Source organism: Bubalus bubalis, chromosome 3 (genome assembly GCF_019923935.1).
Source record: "Bubalus bubalis isolate 160015118507 breed Murrah chromosome 3, NDDB_SH_1, whole genome shotgun sequence".
In the NCBI taxonomy this organism is placed as follows: domain Eukaryota; kingdom Metazoa; phylum Chordata; class Mammalia; order Artiodactyla; family Bovidae; genus Bubalus; species Bubalus bubalis.
Window position 1 is genome coordinate 7,768,984 of NC_059159.1, and position 18,597 is coordinate 7,787,580.

Here is an 18,597-nt window from a genome sequence, read left to right on the forward strand (position 1 = left end):
AATCGGTCCAGATGGTGTCCCCAGCAGGGCAGCCTGGGAGTTCAGCACAAAAACTGGCAGGCTGCCCATGACTTGGAGCTCCCACGGTGTGCCAACCACAGCACGTGAGGAATCAGGAGCAGTGGTGCCCACTGGGTCAGGGACAGTCACGGACACTGGGGCCCACAATGGCGGGACACATGGGATGGTCCCTGTTTTCTGGGACCTTGCCCTAGGACCCACATTTGTATCTTTATTTGGTCTTAAAGTTTGCTCAGTGTTACTGCGGACAAGGAAAAGAAACTGGGTCTAGCTGAGATTTTCGTGAAGCAGGAGGAAGTGGAAGGGAGGGAGAAGAATGTGTTAATTTGGGCCCAGAGTTGACATTTGCTGTGGGGGCCAGGGTGGAGCAGGAAGTGCTTGGCTGCCCAGAGGGTGCCAGGGACTGAATGGCATGGGAGAGGACAGTGCAATAGCCATTTCTCTCTTTCTGCACCCAAACAGCCCGCTGAGGTTTGCTATCAGCTGGTGCCATCAAGCCCAGGAGATGTTAGCCCCAGAGCCGTGGGGTCCCGTGAGCACCATCCTCTAAACTCATCGTCCTGTCCCCAGTTCACGGCTCCTGCTTGAGAAGCACCGGCTGCCCATGCTGGGAACGCCCACACCCCTGGACTGGGGCTTCTCTCTCCTTTGTGCTGTGTATCCAGTCACGACCTCTGGCTTGTTCACCCTCTGCCGCTGTTTAGTCGCGAAATCATGTCCGAGTCGTTGCGACCCCAGACACTGTAGCCGCCAGGCTCCTCTGTCCATGGAATTTTCAGACAAGAATATTGGGGCGGGTTGCCATTTCCCTCTCCAGGGGATCTTTCCAACCCAGGGATCATCGAACCCAGGTCTCCCATTTGGCAGGAAGGATTCTTTACTGCTGAGCCACAAAGCAAGTGCTGTTCACTCTCTAGTCATGTCTAAATCTTTAAGTCAGAAAACTGGGTACACCCCCAACTTGTAACACACTGTGTGACCCTGGGCAGGTCATTGTACTTGGGAGTTCCAGTTTTCCCATCTATCAGATGGAAATGAGAACTTAGCCCCCAGAGTTGCTGGGAGAGGTAAGCAAGGTGACACGGCAGAGTGCTGAGCAGGGTGCCTGACTCTTAGAATGTGCTCGACAACCAGGCCCGCCCCCAGCCTTGTTCAGGTTCATCTCCCCCCAGCATTCCTCCAGCCCACAAACTGGCTCCATCTATTCATTCCCTCCAGTGCAGCGAGAAACTCCTTCCAGGGGAGAGGAGGAAGCCCTAACCCCCTGGGGTTGGGGAAAGCCATCCAACCTCTGGCCTGAGAACCTCTGAGCCGCCTCTCCCAGCCTGTCCCACACGGCCCCCCAGCCAAAGAGGGTCCAGCGTGTGCCGACTTGCTCCCCCACGGCCTGCACTGCCCCCCTCCTCATGCCATGAAAATCGCTGAATCCTTGAATTCCTCCATTGCACTGTGACCTTCTCCTGGGCAGAGCCAAGAGGCACACCCGGCCCAGCAGGGGGCTCATTCAGAGGACAGAGCCCGTGACCCTGGACTGGGGGCCTGAGGCTCAGTATATTCTCCTGTTGATGGAGGCCACTCATGAGGGTCTGGGGTCAGCCTTCGGTTAGGCCAGCCCAAGACACGAAACCCTTTAATGGCAGAAACACTAGGATTAAGTGGGTAGAAACTGAGTGTTTCGCATAAATGTCCTGGTGTGATCATCCATCCTAAACCTCTGATATTACCCTGCAGAGGTGGACCCTGGGCCAAAGGAGTCCGTGGGACAGAGAACTGTTAGGTATCTCTCGCAGCCAGACAGAATGTGGGGGTCCCTATTCCCTGGGGGCACCACAGTCTGGTACCCTCTAAGGATGGCCCTCTAAGTGTGACGGCATGACAAGTAAGCCAGATCGCCCTTCTAAGTTAAGAACCCCCAGAGAGAGTGAGTTGTTGTTCAAGTATATAATTTGGTAGAACTCATACCTATTCCTCAATATTTAGGGGGCAGGACTCCGGAACGGCGGCTGTTTGGTGGGAAAGACCAAAAGCAAATGGTAAACGAGAGAGAAGACACACAGACACACACGCACGTACAAAGTCAAACGCCTCCACTACGCGGCTTCTACCACCGGCTGCCAGGTCTGAATGCCTGAGTCCTTGCTAGCAACGCCACTGGTCCAGTTCCTGAGCCAGGGCGCACACGTAGCTCCTTCTGAAACACCTCAAGACTCAGACCTGAAGCCTCTGTGCTCCTGGGCTTCGTGACAGTACCCTTTCTGCTCAAAAGGGCCCCTGCTGGACCCATGGCCAAACCCTGCTGCTGCTCGGCTCCTCCTGTTCAGAGGGTGAGCCTGGGTGCAGCAGGTAAGCCATTGTGTCCAGCCCTCAGCCAGAAAAGGGAGCCAGGAGATTCAGGATCTTTCAGCAGGGGTAGAAAAAGGTGCTTCTCGCTCAATTCCATCCTGGGGACTCAGAAATGGGAGAGTGGAGAGACCTCTAGAGGCAGATTTGAGAAGCACATCCAGGGTGCTTTTGCACACCCCTTCCTGTCTCTGCACGTGTTAGTCACTCAGTCACACCCAACTCTTTTCGAGCCCATGGACTGTAGTCCACCAGGCTCCTCTGTCCATGGAATTCTCTGGGCAAGGATACTGAAGTCGGTTGACATTCCCTTCTCCGGGGGATCTTCCCAACCCAGGGATCGAACTCCAGTCTCCTGCATTGTAGGCAGATTCCTTCCTGTCTGAGCCATCTTCCTGTCTCTGCCCAGCCACTAATTAAATGCAAGGGCTGTAACAGCTCCGACCATTCTGTAGAGTCTCTCCAGGAAAAGAGGATGTTCATTTCAATTTTTCCTTAGTATCTGGGAAGTGTAACCCTTGCTAGTATTGTCTTAGTCTTGGGTTATTTCAGGTCTCCATAAGTACTTGTTTTCTTTTTTTCTGGTCATGCTGCACCATTTGGGGGATCTTCGTTCTCTAGTCAGGGATCGAACCTGGGCCATGGAAGTAAAAGTGCCAAGTCCTAACTACTGGACCGCCAGGGGATTCCCTCCATAAGTATTTTACATCTCCTTGGTGATACCCACTCCTGTACAATGCAGTCATTTAAAAACATTTGTATTTCCACTAAACCAAATTATCCTTGCTTTTCCCTATCACTCCCCAGAGCCTTTGCACAGAACTGTCACCAGTCCCCTGACTACTATCCTGCCACCTGTGTGATATGCCATCATGTTCCTTGCAACCACATCTGCCTAGCACGCATTCTAATCTGCTCACCACCTACCCCTCTCAACTCAGATTTCCTCCCTTTGGGAATCTTTCAGAACAACCTCAGAATATACCAATATTCTCACACCCCGCTTTAGTTTTAGGGTCCAAGAAGATCCAGAAGCTTCTTAGAGAAAGAGGGGCTGGATTGAAACAGATACTCTCTGAGCATCACTCCCACATGGGTGACAAGAGTGGGGAGGATGGGGACGTAGTGGTCCTCGCCACCAGCTAGGGATCCTGGCAGAGCACGTGTGTGGCTGGGGGCAGTGGGCCATGGGATGTTCCCCGGGCTCTGCTGCTTGTGGGCCCTCCGTGAGGGGACTGACATCCTTGTAGAGAGGGAGACCGAGTGCCTGAGAAGCTGTCCTGGTGGCCACGCCAGCCTGCAGTACCTCAGCCATAGGATGGAACTCCAAACTTCCAGCTGAGTGTGACGAAGCCTGTCTATTCCATGGGACCTACCAAAGTGGGTACTTTTGTCATTAACCCGACAGATCCTTCCAGAGAGTTCCCCAGCACTTTGGTACCAGTGTGATGCTAACAGTGGAACTGGAGAAACATTTACTGAGAGAGCAGATGCACTTGCCCTCTCCCACGAGAGCCTTTGAGACCTCTGGGTGAGGCTGCGTAGGGACCCCCTCGAGCACATGCCTGGGCCCAGAGCAGCCACCCCAGGCATGTGCTTTCACATCTGGCCTGAATGGTGAACTTGGTTTAATCTGAGAATGGCTGGCTCCCAAGATCACCATAACGAATCCCAGGTCTCACCCCGCTCCTGCAAGCCCAGAGTGGAATAAAGATCCACCAGCATGCTGGCCAGAGGGCGGTAGGGAGAGGAAGAAGCAGACAGAATGGGATCAGTTTCCACCAGCACGGTCGGCTGAAACAATCCCCACCCTCTGCCAAAAAATGAGAGTGGGAAGGGGGGTCCCCGGGGGGAGGCAAGAACCTAGATTTCTCTTAAAGCCCAGTGGGCACAGCTGCTACAGACACAGGGCAGAGTGAGGGGATGTCATCTTCCCCAGAGTGAAAGTGTTAAATCACTCAGTCATGTTTGACTGTTTGTGATCCCATGGACTCGCCAGGCTCCTCTGTCCATGGGATTCTCCAGGCAACAATACTGGAGTGGGTAAACCATGCCCTTCTCCGGGGGATCTTCCCGACCCAGGGATCGAACCTGGGTCTCCTGCATTGTGGGCAGATTCTTTACCATCTGAGCCACCAGGGAACCCCTGGTCATCTTCCCCAACTACTGACCAAAACAAATTCTTCCCGTAACCTTTGCCCCGGACGCATCCACACTTTTGTGGAACAGGGATTCATCTATTCTCACAATTTTTCTTTTTCCTTGAAAAAATCCCAGCATGTGGAATATAGGCCCTTGACAGTTAAAAACGGAAGCCCCAGCGAGAGCCCCTTGGGTGTGCGCACGCCCAGCAGGCTCGGGGCATGAGTGAACATGAACTTTCACAGAGTCTGGATAACATAAATGAGTTTCAAAATAAACAAACCGGACAGACAGACTTACAAATTTGGCAAAAAGACATGAGAAACACATGGACAGACAGAAGCCAGGTAAGGAGCGGGAAGGCAGGAATGAAGTGGACCCTGGGCCCAGCCGCTCCTGGCACAGACTTGGCAGGGTCAGCGCTAAGTGGGGAGGTGTCTCTGGGAATTATGGCTTCCCCTGCCGCAAGCCTGCGCAGGGCCAGAGGGGTGAGGACCCGGGTCTTCCGCAGGCTGATGGAGAGTGGCAACCACAGGAGGCTGTCCCTCCAGCCCCTAGCCATGTCGCCAAGCTAGTAAAGCACTGGACCCACGACAAAGACGTGGCTGTCCTGAAGCGAAGGAAGTCTTCGTTTCAGGGCACTTTAAAAGATGACAGAACCACGCAACGTGAAGGCAATCTCTGCCGTGAACCCAGGAGAGGCAATTTCGATCTAGTTCACTGGGCAAGATGTGGCTTTAGAGGCCTGCTGGTGGAGCCCTTGGTAAGCAAGGAGCAGAGGGACCTCAGTGCCTGGAGTGTGACCGACAGGTGGGCTTCTCTGTGAGAATGTATCCCAGATTCAGTTTAGCATCGTGGGAACACGTCAGGGGCACCCTGATGGCCCTGGGAGAGGGCCAATTGAGTTATGGCTCCAGGGAGAGGAGGCACCCTCCACCCCCGATCTCTCCTCTGGGATCCACGTCCAGTGAGCATAAGGCAACTGGTGGTCACCCAGGCTCTGGGTCACAGAGCCACTCGCTCATCTATGAAACACTGTCTCTCAAATTCCTCTCTCATCCTAATGATCCACGCTCCTCTGGGGAGTTGTAAGTTCCCTTTTCAAGGGCTCAGGGCTCTCTGAGACTTTCTCACAGAGGTGATGTCTGCCTCCCACGCTACTGATAGAAGCAAGACGTGGCTCCCTGCCACGGGATCTGTAAGATTGTGATGCATGCGCCCCGTCAGGACAAATCGGAAGAAATGGGAGGGATTTTTGCCCCTTTTCTTCCTGCCTTAACAGTCTCGCTCAGAGTAGGGGTCTCTCTTTGCTCAAGGACTCTCCTTTCAGCAACTGGCTTCCAGCATCTTAGCAAAGCCCATGCCTTCTTGCACGAACTCCAGGGCAGGAGGTGGGTGTCTCAGGGTGCGAGCAGGGGTGCGAGCAGGGGAGGGAGCGTCTCCCACCAAGTTCATGTTCAGCAGACTGCCACTCACCGGGTAAGCAGGCCTCAGAGCACAGCTTATTGTCCAGTGCTTTCAGGCTGGCGAGGTCAAGGTCATTGTTATTGTCACACTCCATACCTAGAAATGCGCATGTCCTCTGGCCTGTAACGGAGTTAAGGCAGTTAGAGAGGGGCTGGCTGTGTTTTTCCTCTGCTTTGCTGTCCTTAAAATAAAAATCTTAAAGATGGAGACAAAAAAAAAATCATATCATATGTTAAAAAAAAAAAAAAAAGACAGTAATTAAGTGGGTAAAGAGTGGACAAAAAAGGAATTAAATTGTTTGTGTTCTCCTGTCCTGCTGTTTCTTTAACAGGCTCCTTTCCAGCCTTTGTTCCTGGGAAGTCAGACCCTGGGGAGGGCTGCAGGATGTGGGCCCAGGCCCTGAGCAGGACTAAGTCAGGCTGGGAAGAGCTGGGGGGAGCCACCGGGGAAGCGACTCCGCCTCTGGCCCGTGACTGTGGGTTTGTATAGGGTGTGTTTATGACCACAAGGCTCTGCGAAATGACTAATACATAAAACAGCAATTAAAGCTCTTCGGTTCCACAATTTTGCCCATCAAATCAAAGAATCGCTTAGTTCACAAAATTACAATTTATTTTCTGATGAGGCTTAATTTGTTGTTCTGAGTATGTTTTAAGGCAGCAGTCCCCAACCTTTTCACCACCAGGGACTGGTTTCCCAGAAGACAGTTTTTCCACATACCAGAGGGTGGTGGGGGATGGTTTCAGGATGAATCAAGCTCATTACATTTATCATGCACTTTATTTCTATTATGATTACATCAGCTGCACCTCAGATCATTAGGCATTAGATGCTGGAAGTTGGGGACCCCTGTTCTAAGGGATTGACTGGAAACCTACAGTCATGTAAGATGGGGACAGTTTTAGATGTTATTTTTTTTCAAGACTCTCCCCCCTTTTTTTGTTCCTGGTGGAAGGGAGAGGAAGAAACATACAGCTACCGTGCTGGGCTCTGGAATGTCAGGCAGAAACCACTTGCTGCCCTGCACTTTCCAGAAGCTAATATTAACTGCCAGGACGACAATCACAATGCGGGGAACTCAACCCTCAAGACATCAACTGCAGCGCCCAAACCCCGCTCGGCTGGCACGGAGGCGCAGTCTGGTTCTCCATGCTCCTCCTCCCCGGCTCCCCGGCCAGGTGGGAGCGGTCCGGTGTGCGTGGGCCTCCCCCCGGGCACCCCACCCCTGGCAACGGCCAGCACCAAAGCAGAAGCGACCAGCGTGACACCTGCGTCCAGGCTGGGATCCGGGTCTGCTTTGGAGGTCGCCCTTCTGTAGAGGCGCCTCAGAGCAGCGGAGGGAAGAGACACCGCTTCCTGGGCCGCGGGGTCCTCCCCTCCCAGGTGGGAGTCCCAGCCCCGCCGGATCCTGCTTCCCTGCTCTGCCTGTAGGTCCTCTCTAGGCTTACTAGAAACAAAATTCTTCCCCCTGAAGATATGATTGACCTTATTTACTAAACAGAAATAGAGTCGCAGATGTAGAAAGCAAACTTATGGTTGGGAGGGGGAAGAGGAGGAGGGCTAAACTGCGAGATTGGGATTGACATACACACACTGCTGTATGTAAAACAGCTAATAAGGGCCTGCTGTATAGGACAGGACACTCTACTCATACTGGGTAATGACCTATGTGGGAAAAGAATCTAAAAAAGAGTGGTTGTACCTATATGTATGTATGTATATAATAAAATATTATACATAATACCTACAATATTATATATTGTAGATATATATAATGGATTCATTTTGCCATATAGCAGAAACTAACACATTGTAAACTACTCCAACTGAGAAAAAAAAACACATATAATTGAGGCCTGCTACTGCTGCTAAGTCACTTTAGTCGTGTCCAACTCTGTGCGACCCCATAGATGGCAGCCCACCAGACTTCCCCGTCCCTGGGATTCTCCATGCAAGAACACTGGAGTGGGTTGCCATTTCCTTCTCCAATGCATGAAAGTGAAAAGTGAAAGTGAAGTCGCTCAGTCGTGTCCGACTCCTAGCGACCCCATGGACTGCAGCCTAGCAGGCCCCTCCATCCATGGGATTTTCCAGGGAAGAGTACTGGAGTGGGGTGCCATTGCCTTCTCCGAATTGAGGCCTGAATGACAGTAAAGAGAGTCTGCCCCGTAGCCTACAGAACACTGGCCTGCCCTGAGCTGCCGAAGTCTCTGCTGCAGCCTTCTCTGTGCCCGCTGCTGCTAAGGCCCCGCTGCTGCTCTAACGACAGCCCTTTCCTTCACTAAAGCAAAACCAGACCTGCTGCCTGCAGTCCTTCCCACCAAGCGATGGAAACTGCCCTCTGCTCCTGCTGCAGCTCAGCTCCAGGGCTGCCCGACCAGCTTCATGAGACTCAGCTGAGAAGCTGAAGCAGGAAGGAAGGTGAAGGGAGTTGCCCAAGAAGCTTCAGAATCTACTCCACGTAGATGGAGAACCACCTGAATGATATCTTCTGCAGCCTTGGCTCGGGGGTCTGGAAAAAGCTGGGAAGGCCACTGAGGTCCTCGGATACCCTGCTGGATTTTTGCTGTTTCATCAAGCAAATTTTTGCTGTTCCACCCAGTCACACCAGTGCCCCTTTCTGTACCGTTTAGCGAATACCCAGGAAAGAAATGTGGTAACAGGGAACCAAAGACCAGGCCTTTTACCATCTTCCTGTGTGGGTGATGTGTCCTCTTCCTCTAGAACATCGTTCCCCTAGGACGGAAGGAAGGCGCTATGAGTCCAGAAAGCAGTGACACGAGTGTACCGAGTGGCTGAAAACAGCGCTAACCACCCTCCTGGTCTCGGTGCGTTTCCCGTCCACGTGAGACGGCTCGGAGGCCCAGCAGAGGCAGATTTTGCCTGGCGAGACAGGATCAGCTTGTAGGGACCAGGTCTGAGGCACATTACAGACAGATCCTAGGACTCTCAAGAATAGCCTAGGTAATAGTTTAGCTCACACTGTCTCTCTAAGGTGGATGTCAAAGTTGTGCATTGAAAAAGCAAACTGTGAGATCAAAGCACTTTCAGAAATTCCTTCCCAAACCTTTTCCAGATATGCCTTTGAGAACTTGTGGCTCAAAAAAAAGTTCCGGAGGCCTCACTGTGAGCCAAGTGCTCCTATACGGCCCCACAGCTGGGTCTGAGCACTTCTTATGCTGAATTACAATCCTGACTCCTCCACCGGATGGAGCTCCTGGATGGGTAGAGTGGGTGACAGGCAGGCAAAAGCCACGTCACGTGGTCGGTGTCCCCCAGGTGCCAGGAAGCACCCGTGAGCCGGCTGTCCCAGGTGAATACTAAGCGAATGGAGGACAAACACCCTCTCGAGGGTCTGGCCTGGAAGACTTCCCTCTAGAACTCTCTCCACTCCTGTTACACTGAGACCAGTGCCCTCGCTAATCGGGCAGTCCTTCGGCTCTGCACCCGTCTCTTAACAAGTTTCTTCCAGAACAGCTCCCATCCCATTCGCACCCTCTGCCGGCACCGAAGTCCCCTAGACTTCCCCGCACCACCACCGTCCTCCACCTGGCTATTACCTCTGCGTCCTGCTCCTCGGCGGCGAGGCCCATGAAGTTGCAGTCTGGAGATGCCGCAGGCGTCACCTGCAGAAAAGCAGCAAAAATCAAGGTGCAGACACCACCAGCTTACCTCCCCAGCTCGCCTGGCAGCAAGCCCAAACCAATCCTCAGGACAGAAGTGGTGCCAAACCAAAGATCAGATACGAGGGTGTCTTCGACTTAAGGACGCGGTACCCTGTTTTCTGGGCTCCCTTCCCGAGCATTGGGGGGGCTTTGTGATCGCCCTGGCAGACCCTGGATTGAGCTGCTTGGGATGAGCCTGCAGAACCAGAGCGGCGAGGGCCATCCCGCACCCGCCGCTTACCTCTTCTTCATCTGAGGGGGTCCTGCTGGCGGCCCGGGGGGAGGGGAGGGCCTCCCCCTCCTCTTCCGTGCCAGGGGCGATGTAGGAGCCGGACATGGAGGAGACGGTGTCGGTGCTGATCTGGGACTGCTGGCTCTGGGAGGACACCATGGACATGACCGACTGGGCCAGGCTGCTGCTGGCAGGGTCTTTGGAGACAGGAGTTGGGGAAGGGGGGAGGAGATGGATGTCAGACACAGCTGCCATGAGCCGACTGGGAGCAGGGTTCTCTCCCCACACCCGGGGGTCATGAGGACCATGGCAGCCTGGCCTTGCCCTCACCAAACAGGGTTTAGATTTAAGGTTTGCCAAGGTTTGGCTCCTTTATGCTTTAAGTTTAATTTTTTTCTTTTTGGCCACGCTGTGGGCCACGCAGGATCCTAGGTCCCCGACCAGGGATCAAACCTGAGCCCCCGGCATTGGAAGCTCGGAGTCTGAATCACTGGACCCCAGGCCAAGTCCTTATCCTTTACATTTTAGAGCTCTGAACTCAACCTCAGGAGTGAGGGATTTGCTTTTCCCTATTACGATGTTAAAAAAAACCTTACCACAGCAGGACTGGGAGCAAGATACCTGCCTTCCCCCTAGCTGGGTGGCAAGACCACCCTCTCATTTCAAGACACTGAGTCCCGCTTCCCTCTCAAGTCGGGCCCTACTTGGTGTGGCCGCTGAGGTATCACTTGGCTGCTTCCCCAGTCCATCCCGGAGGAAATACTAGAAGCGCCATGGACTCCCACCCTCCTCAGGTACCTTCTGGGGAGGAAATCGTGGAGGAGAGCGGGGTTCCCGTGCAGGACGACTGGTCAATAGCTCCTGACGATGACAGGGTCAGGTTCTCACTTTCTGGGGTGACACCACATTCCTGGGGAGAGGCAGAGTTGGAGGGAAGGGGTCAGGGCAGGGGGCCCGGGCGAGGATGGTGGGGGGTGATGTGCGAGGCAGAGCCGGTTTCTCCTCTGTCATCACTCTCTGCAGCCCTGATCCGGGCTGGCTGGCTGTCTCCCTGGGGAGGTGCGAGCGCCTCCTGCCCGAGGCCCAGCACCTGCTGGAGCCACACAAAGACGGCAGCTCAGATGACCCAGGTCAGCTAGCAGCTGTGACACGGGAACACCCCAGGCTTCCCCAGGATTACAAACAGCTTTCCTTCTGAAGGGGAAGAACACAAAACCAGTCGAGGCCTTGGAGCCCCCCTGGGCTTCTCCTCTGGGTTGCGGGGGTTGGTTCCAGATCGATGGATCTAACATAAACACCATCTCCCTCCCCAGCCCGCACAGGCCCCCCACCCCCACCCCGCCATCCGTCACCTGGGCTGGTAATCTCAGTCCACCCCGGGCAGATGCAAAGGTCTGTTGGTTCTCTCTCCTCCAGGCATTCTTTTCTTAAACTGTAGTTCAGGCGTCCCCCCTGCCTAGCTCGGTCTGTCTCCTGCCTGATCCTTTCTGCACACCTCTGCTGGGGGGGCCTGGTGGGGCCAAGTTCCCGCTGTACCACTGGCCTGCTCAGGGCCCCCACTTCTGCTCTGTGCTCCACGTGTACCGTCCCTATGACCAGGAATGTTTCTCTCACCTTTCTCTTCAATGTCTGAGAAATTTTGCCCCCTGCAGTGGAGGTGCAGAGTCCTAACCACTTGACAGCCCGGGAATTCTCCATGGACCACTTTTTTGTGTGTGTGGCCCATTTTAAAAGTCTTTATTGAATTTGTTACGATATTGTTTCTGTTTTATGTTTTGGGTTTTGGGCCACAAGGCAGGTGGAATCTTAGCTCCCTGACCAGGGATTGAACCTGCACCCCCTGCATTGGAAGGCGAAGTTGTAATCACTGGACCGCCAGGGAGGTCCCACCATGGGCCACTTTTTAAAGTGAGCATCCCTGCTCCTAGCCTCGACCCTCCCTTACCTAATCAGTGGTACCACCTGCCACATACACTTTGACTGTCTTTGACTGTCCTGCGTTTCCACCCCACCCCGACTGCCAAGCCTATAATAAGCACCACGAGGGCAGGACTTTAGTGTCTCTCCACTGCTGGTATTCTTAGCACAGAGGATCAAGCCTGGTCAGATACACAGACCCCATACTTTGTGGAAAGAATGAGTCTAGAGACACCTTTGCTGTGTCTCAGAGAGTGTTCAGAAGGTGTCTGATGAGTGAATGAGAGCAGATGGACTGGAAGAGGCCGGCAGGCAGGAAGGAAAGGACCCAGAGTCCAAAACTGAACAAGGATGGCGAATATATTACCTCTCCGAGATGCTGGCCTGACGGTCTCTGAGACAGCTGCGTCTCAGATTCACTGCAGGAACGCTCATCATCCTCTTCGGGCAGCACAGAAGAATTCTGGGAGATGGACCTGCGTGAGGCCGGAGGGAGAAACAGCTGCAGCCAATGCCCACTTAAAGAATAGAACTCGCCTGCACCCCCATCAACTAGAAGTCAGAGGGCCATGGGGGGAACTGCAGGGAACTCACCTCGTAGGAAGGAGTAGAGACGTGGGAAAAGCCACCGAGGGGTCTGAGACCTCTTCTGGGTATCAGAAAAATCTGAGTTTTCCCTTTTGCTCCTTCAAATAGTTGTGTCTGAACTTGGGGGAAACCACTGACATTTTTAGGGTTTCAGTATTTTCATCTGTAAAATACCCTCCTTTCTTCTTTCAGGGAAACTTATGACTTGTGCCTGTGCATGCATGCTCAGTCATGGCTGACTCTCTGCCACGCCATGGACTGTAAGCCCGCCCGGCTCCTCTGTCCCTGTAATTTTCTAGGCAAGAATACTGGAGTGGGTTGCCATTTCCTCCTCCAGGGAATCTTCCCCACTCAGGGATTGAACCCACGTCTCCTGCACTGCAGGCAGATTCTTTACCACCATGCCAGCTGGGAAGCTCCATGACTTGTGCCAAGGTGGATGTAAATACTTAAGAAATACAGATCACAAGGCTCCTTCTGTTCTCAGACTAAGTGACGCTCCCCAGGGAGGCTCCCATAGATGACCCTAACGATGTCATCTTCCCTATACCTTATACCCTCCTCCCGAAACAGAACTTGTAAGTTTTATCCGTCTGGATCCGCCTAAGGACCCATGTACCATCTTATTTTCCTCTCCTAAGGGATGGGATAACTCCCCCTCAGGCGTTGTTAGCCCAGGTCTCCAGTGAAATGAGCAGCTCTGGCAACAGCCCAGAGGGTCTACACTGCCCCTGGGGCCCAGGTTTGGAGTTGAGCACGGAGGAGCGGAAGGATGGACCGAAAGCATCACGCCAAGGACTCCAGGGCCAATGCTGTTGCTCGCCGCCTACTCACTTGGAGAGACTCTTTTTGAGCTTGAGTCCTTGGCTGCCGCAGTCGGAGAGGCGGTCGAGGTGGGAGAAGGTGCGGACGGGAGGCAGGTGGCCGTCGCTGCCGTAGGAAGGCAGCATTCCTGAGAAGTGTCGGTCTCCAAGCACGTGGAGCGGGGGGACCGCTGGGGATGGGGTGAGGGGCCCATTGAGGGCCTCCAGAAGAGACACCACCTCATAGCCTGGCGGAATGTTCTCTGAGGACTAGGGGAATCAGAGACAGGTTGACAAATTGATTAGATACTTTTCATTTTATGGGAGGAGTGTGTTTCTTCCTCTACGGTGGAAAAATGCTTTCTTTTATATCTAGTCTGGGGGTTCTGCCAAGAAAAGCTTCTCTATTAGAGGCAGAAGAAAGAGAAAATATCAGAGAACCACATGTGCCGAGACTCGACTCATACATGAGCTTCGTCTTAATAATGTTTATTTTCTGATTATAATAGAAATATGTGTTCTTTACAGGAAATTTGGAAAACATCTAAAAATGGAAAGAAGGAAAAAAAGTAACTGAATCACCCAGTTGATAACTTTCACCAGCCTTCTAGTGTATTTTCTTCCAATTTTTTCCCTCTGTACTGCTTACACAGTTGTGATCAATCTGTAAATAATAATTTTATACCAAGCTTATTTCACAGAACATAATATTTTCATTCACCTGTGTCCCTTTTCACAGATACCATACCTTTCCTAATTCTTCCCCTGGTGCTGGCTAGTTAATTGCATCCATCTCCTGCTGTAAGCAGCACTTTGATGAACATCTGTTCATTTATTATGCACACATCTCTTTTTTTCAGATCATTTTCTGGGTATTAAATTCTAAGACCTTAGATTACCAAGTCCAAAGATTCTTTTTTTTTTTGTCAATTATTAATTTGATTAAATCTTCACCCTATCACACACCTTTTTTCTTTTTATAAAGCCATTTTAAAATTTCATTTTATTTGTATTATTATTTTTTGGCTGTGCCGTGCAGCAGGCAGGATCTTAGTTCCACAACCAGATCAAACCAGCGGCTGCTGCATTGGAAGCACGGAGTCCTAACAACTGGACCACCAGGGAAATCCCTAAGTACAAATGTTTTTTAAGGCTCTTGATATATATAGCTGTTTGTTTTTTTTACAGTGAACTTTCTAAGTATACTCCTATAAGCAGGACAGAATACCTATTTTAATTGCTTCTTGGACAGCATGAGGTATCTTTAAAAAAGGAAGTTTCTTAATTCGAAAGGTGAAAAATGGTCTCTCATTTTAACCTGCATGTTGTTGATTTTTAATGTGGTTGACTTAAAATTTTAATGTGTTTGATCATTAACCAGCTATGTTTCCTGTTTTGAGAAATTTTTTTATATGTATCTTTGCCCATTTATCTATTGTTTCATTCAGGTGAGTTATTCTAGAGATCCTAGCCTTTCCTCTGACTACATTTTGTTGTGCCTACATTTTTTTCTCTATAGGATTTATTGATTGTGTTTTAATTTGGGCCATCTTTTACATATCTAAAGTTTAAAGTTTCTTATGTGATAAAATCTACATGTTCTTTTTTTGGGTTGTTTTCAGGCTTAGAGAACCCATCTAGAGAACCCCCATCAATAGTCAACTGAAGACTCATCTGTAAAGTATTCTGGGTTTTTAAGGCTTGGTTTGCTTTGCCTTTAGGGTAGTTAACTAGTTCCTCCACCTGGAATTCATGATCTGATAAGGCGTGAAGTGCTAAACTAACTGATTTTTCTTCCCTAAATAGCTACCTAATCATTCCAGTACCACTTACTGAATAATTAATAATTAATCTCTTCCACTCACATATTAACCTAAAGACAAGACCTTCTAGTCTGTAACTACAAAGCTCGGAAGCTTTGCACCATCACTTACACTATGAGACCAAGGTGAATTATTTCATCTACTTGGCTCCTAGTATCTGAAGCCATGAAACGAGGTAAAGAAAAAGAGTCACCTTCTCTGAGGATTCAGATAAAAATAGTAAGTTGAATCTAAACCTCAAACAATCATCCTCTTGTTTCTGCCTGGGGGCGTTCCAGAACTGACCCCACCTCCGGAGTGAAACAGCAAGCCGCTGGCTCTAGGGATGGTAAATATTAACTGGACACTGAGTTCCCAAGGTGGCAAGGGGAGGTTTTAATGATCAGAACATCCTTTTCCACTGCACTATAGGCTGGTTCTAACACAATGCGATCTCGGCCAGCTTACTCAATACCTCAGAGTGCCAAGATTCACTTACTTGCTGCCAAGCCACGTGAAGAAGGACAGAAGGTGGGGAAAAAAAAAAAAGGCCCAACTTACCGAATGCTCTTCTGAGTCGGACGTCTGGGATGAGAGGATAGGGTTGAAGCTGGCTGGGGACAGGGGGCCCAGTTTTTTCCTCATGGCTCGGATTTGGAGCAGTGCCCGGAAGGCTGTCAAGAGGGAAACAGGTCGTCAGGACATGGGGGAGTCAGGAGGGACTAGAGCCTCCACGGAAGCCAGCCCGGCTGGGAGAGGGGGGTGACCTGGGGGGCCCAGCGGGGCCTCGGGGGGCTTACGCAGTCGGCAGATGGGGCAGTTGTTGGCTTGGTAGCGCAGGGTGTCGGCGCACGTGTTACACAGGCAGAGGTGGCGACAGGGCAGGATCAGCGTGTCCCGCACGTCGGAGAGACACACCACGCACTCGGCACTGTTATCGCTAACCTCGTCCTCAGCGACCTGGCCGGGGGGCGGGCAGACAGCCAGTGTCACAAAGACTCTCATGACCATGGTTTATTTTATTATTCATCTGTTTGTTTCATGCGGATCGGTTTTAAAGTCTTCACTGAATCTGTTACTATAGTGCCTCTGTTTTTTAATTTTTATATTCTGGTTTTTTCACTGCAAGGCATGTGGGATCTTAGCCTTCTGACCAGGGATTGAACCTGCAACCCCTGTGTTGGCAGGCAAAGTCTCAACCGCTGGACCCCCAGAGAAATCCCCCATGATTTAGAAGGCAGCTTGCCTGCAGAGCTGAGACAAGTCCTGTGAACAGAATCTTGCACCTGCATTGAACTTCATGGTTTACCAAGTGCATGTGCATGCCCAGTTTCGCTTTCGGCAACTGTGTGTGCCAAGTTCCTCCTCTGGAGCTGAGATCTGGTGCTCTCCATCAGTCAGAGCTAAAGGAGCCCAGAAGGCCATACAGGGAAGGGGGCAGCGACGAACTGAGGGTCCAAGGAACTAGGTGAGCAGAGCCCCGTAGAAGAACCCATCCAAACCAGCCCATTTTTTCATTTCCAAATTTAAATATAATTATAATCATCTGAAATGAGGAAGAAGAAATACCCTTCTAGGACCAGACAAACTTCAGAGTTTGGTGTGCTAAATTCCTAGATCCTGGCTGGATCAGAGACAGTCTCACCCTGCCTCCTGGGAAGAGGACATTCAGAACTGTGGATGGGGGACTTCCCTGGTGGTTCAGTAGTTAAGACTGTGCTTCGGTTGCAGCGGGTCAGGGTTTGATCCCTGGTAGGGGAACTAAGAGCCCATATCCTGCAGGGAAAGGCCAAAAAAAAAAAAAAGAACCATGGATGGAACTTGCCTTAGACTCTTGAGTGTTGTACTTGTTTTCAATCCCATAGATCTCCTGAAGGAGGTAGCTGACCCCATCCACCTGAAGAACAAATGGAAAAGTGCAAGGGCAGGCTGGTTCTAATGAAAGATAAAAGCGGGAACTTACACACCTCCACCATCAACCTCCTTCGGTAACCAAGGACTACAGATTCACAATGGAAACAATCGAAGGCCTGGACAAGCACAGGATGCCCTTATTTACTTACATGTTCTCTTTGGGAGGGGAAAGAAAATCTGATGCTTAATTCACCCACTCTTTTGTCCAACAGGGAACACGAACATTCATAAATACAACAGAAATCCTTGTACTGTAGGTCACTATGACAGAGCCCAGAGACTAGGCAAAGGGTGGAGGACCACAGGTCAAAATAGATGCATTAGCTAGCTGTGGAATGAAAGCTGAGCTTAGACCGTATACAAAGGAAGGAATGGAAATGAGAAAGAAAGAGAAGAAATGGGCAAGGAAAAGGGGGGAAGGGAAAATGCAGACACTGAGAGAGAGCAGGCTCTGGAAGGAGGGCCGATTGCACCCCTCCCCGTCTACTGAGCCACCCCCATCACCAACAGGTGGGCAAAATTACCCGTTAGTCCTTCAAAGAGCTGACTCATTGGAAAAGACCCTGATGCTGGGAAAGACTGAAGGTAGGAGGAAAAGGGCACGACAGAGGATGAGATGGTTGGAAGGCATCACTGACTCAATGGACATGAGTTTGGGCAAACTCCGGGAGGCGGTGAAAGATAGGGAAGCCTGGCGTGCTGTAGTCCACGGGGTCACAAAGAGTTGGATACGAACTTGGCAACTGAAAAACAAGTCCTGCCTCTTAAAACCCCCAACTTCAGGGCTTTCCTCATGGTCCAGTAGTTAGGACTCAGCGCTCTCACTTCTGGGGCCCAGGTTCAATCCCTGGTCAGGGAACTAAGATCTTGAATGCTGTGCAGCTTGGCCAAAAATTAAAACCCCAACTTCAAGGCCCAGTTCGACTCAGACAGCCTGAGCCACGTCTGCCAAAGCTGGCCCTTCCCTCGTTTCCTCATGCTTTCCTCATGCCAGTTCATTCCTCACTCCCCCTACCCCCAGTGATCCCCTCCCCGAAGGCCCAGTCCATTATCGATTGCACATTCTAGTCTCCAGTTAGACTAAGCCTGTTGCTGATGCCAATCGAGCGACAGGAGAAGGGATGAACCAACTCCCTTGCGGTACCCGAGCCTTTCCAGCCCATGCAGGCATCCTGGAGAACTAGGCCTCCCCGTGAGGCAACTCACGAGGCCCGGCCTTTCCAGGCAGCACCCCCGGGCTCAGGCTCTGTCATCTCCTCTGCCTCTCTTAAAACTTGCTTTAATGTAGTGATGATTCCGGAAAGGACATTATTAACAAATTCATACTAAGGTATTACTGACGACTATTGACCTCACTAAGGGCGGAGAGCGCTTAGTACCTCAAAGAATGAAGAACTAGAATTTCATGAACCTACAGCCTGTTTTACACAGAGAAGTAAGTCAGAAAGAGAAAACAAATATATTAACTCATGTATATGGAATCTAGAAAAATGACATGGATGAACCTATTTGTAGGAAAAGAATGGAGACGCAGATATAGAGAATGGACTTGCGGACCCAGGAGGGGAAGAGGAGAGTGGTATGAATGGAGAAAGTAACATTAACATATATACACTATCGTGTGTCAAACAGAGAGTTGGTGACAAGCTGCTCTGTAACACAGGGAGCCCAGCCTGGTGATGTGGGGTGGGGGCAGGGGAGGGAGG

At 51.2% G+C, this 18,597-nt stretch overlaps 1 protein-coding gene across 4 annotated transcripts in view; it reads right to left on the minus strand.

Annotated features, from left to right (window-relative positions):
- The window catches only part of RNF157 (ring finger protein 157), a 74,787-nt gene that overhangs the window by 3,019 nt on the left and 53,171 nt on the right, over window positions 1-18,597 (minus strand). For 3 of the 4 annotated variants that reach the window (XM_006045295.4, XM_006045296.4, XM_044938597.2), the window contains 10 exons: window positions 16,803-16,874; window positions 15,778-15,937; window positions 15,539-15,651; window positions 13,207-13,445; window positions 12,152-12,260; window positions 10,666-10,777; window positions 9,877-10,064; window positions 9,531-9,596; window positions 8,658-8,706; window positions 5,980-6,090 (listed from right to left, as the gene is read on the minus strand). In XM_006045295.4, the coding sequence (XP_006045357.2) occupies window positions 5,980-6,090; window positions 8,658-8,706; window positions 9,531-9,596; window positions 9,877-10,064; window positions 10,666-10,777; window positions 12,152-12,260; window positions 13,207-13,445; window positions 15,539-15,651; window positions 15,778-15,937; window positions 16,803-16,874 (1,219 nt within the window). Of the gene's footprint in view, window positions 1-3; window positions 2,025-5,979; window positions 6,091-8,657; window positions 8,707-9,530; window positions 9,597-9,876; window positions 10,065-10,665; window positions 10,778-12,151; window positions 12,261-13,206; window positions 13,446-15,538; window positions 15,652-15,777; window positions 15,938-16,802; window positions 16,875-18,597 lie in introns of those variants that run through there. The other variant, XM_044938596.2, reaches the window with a different exon arrangement.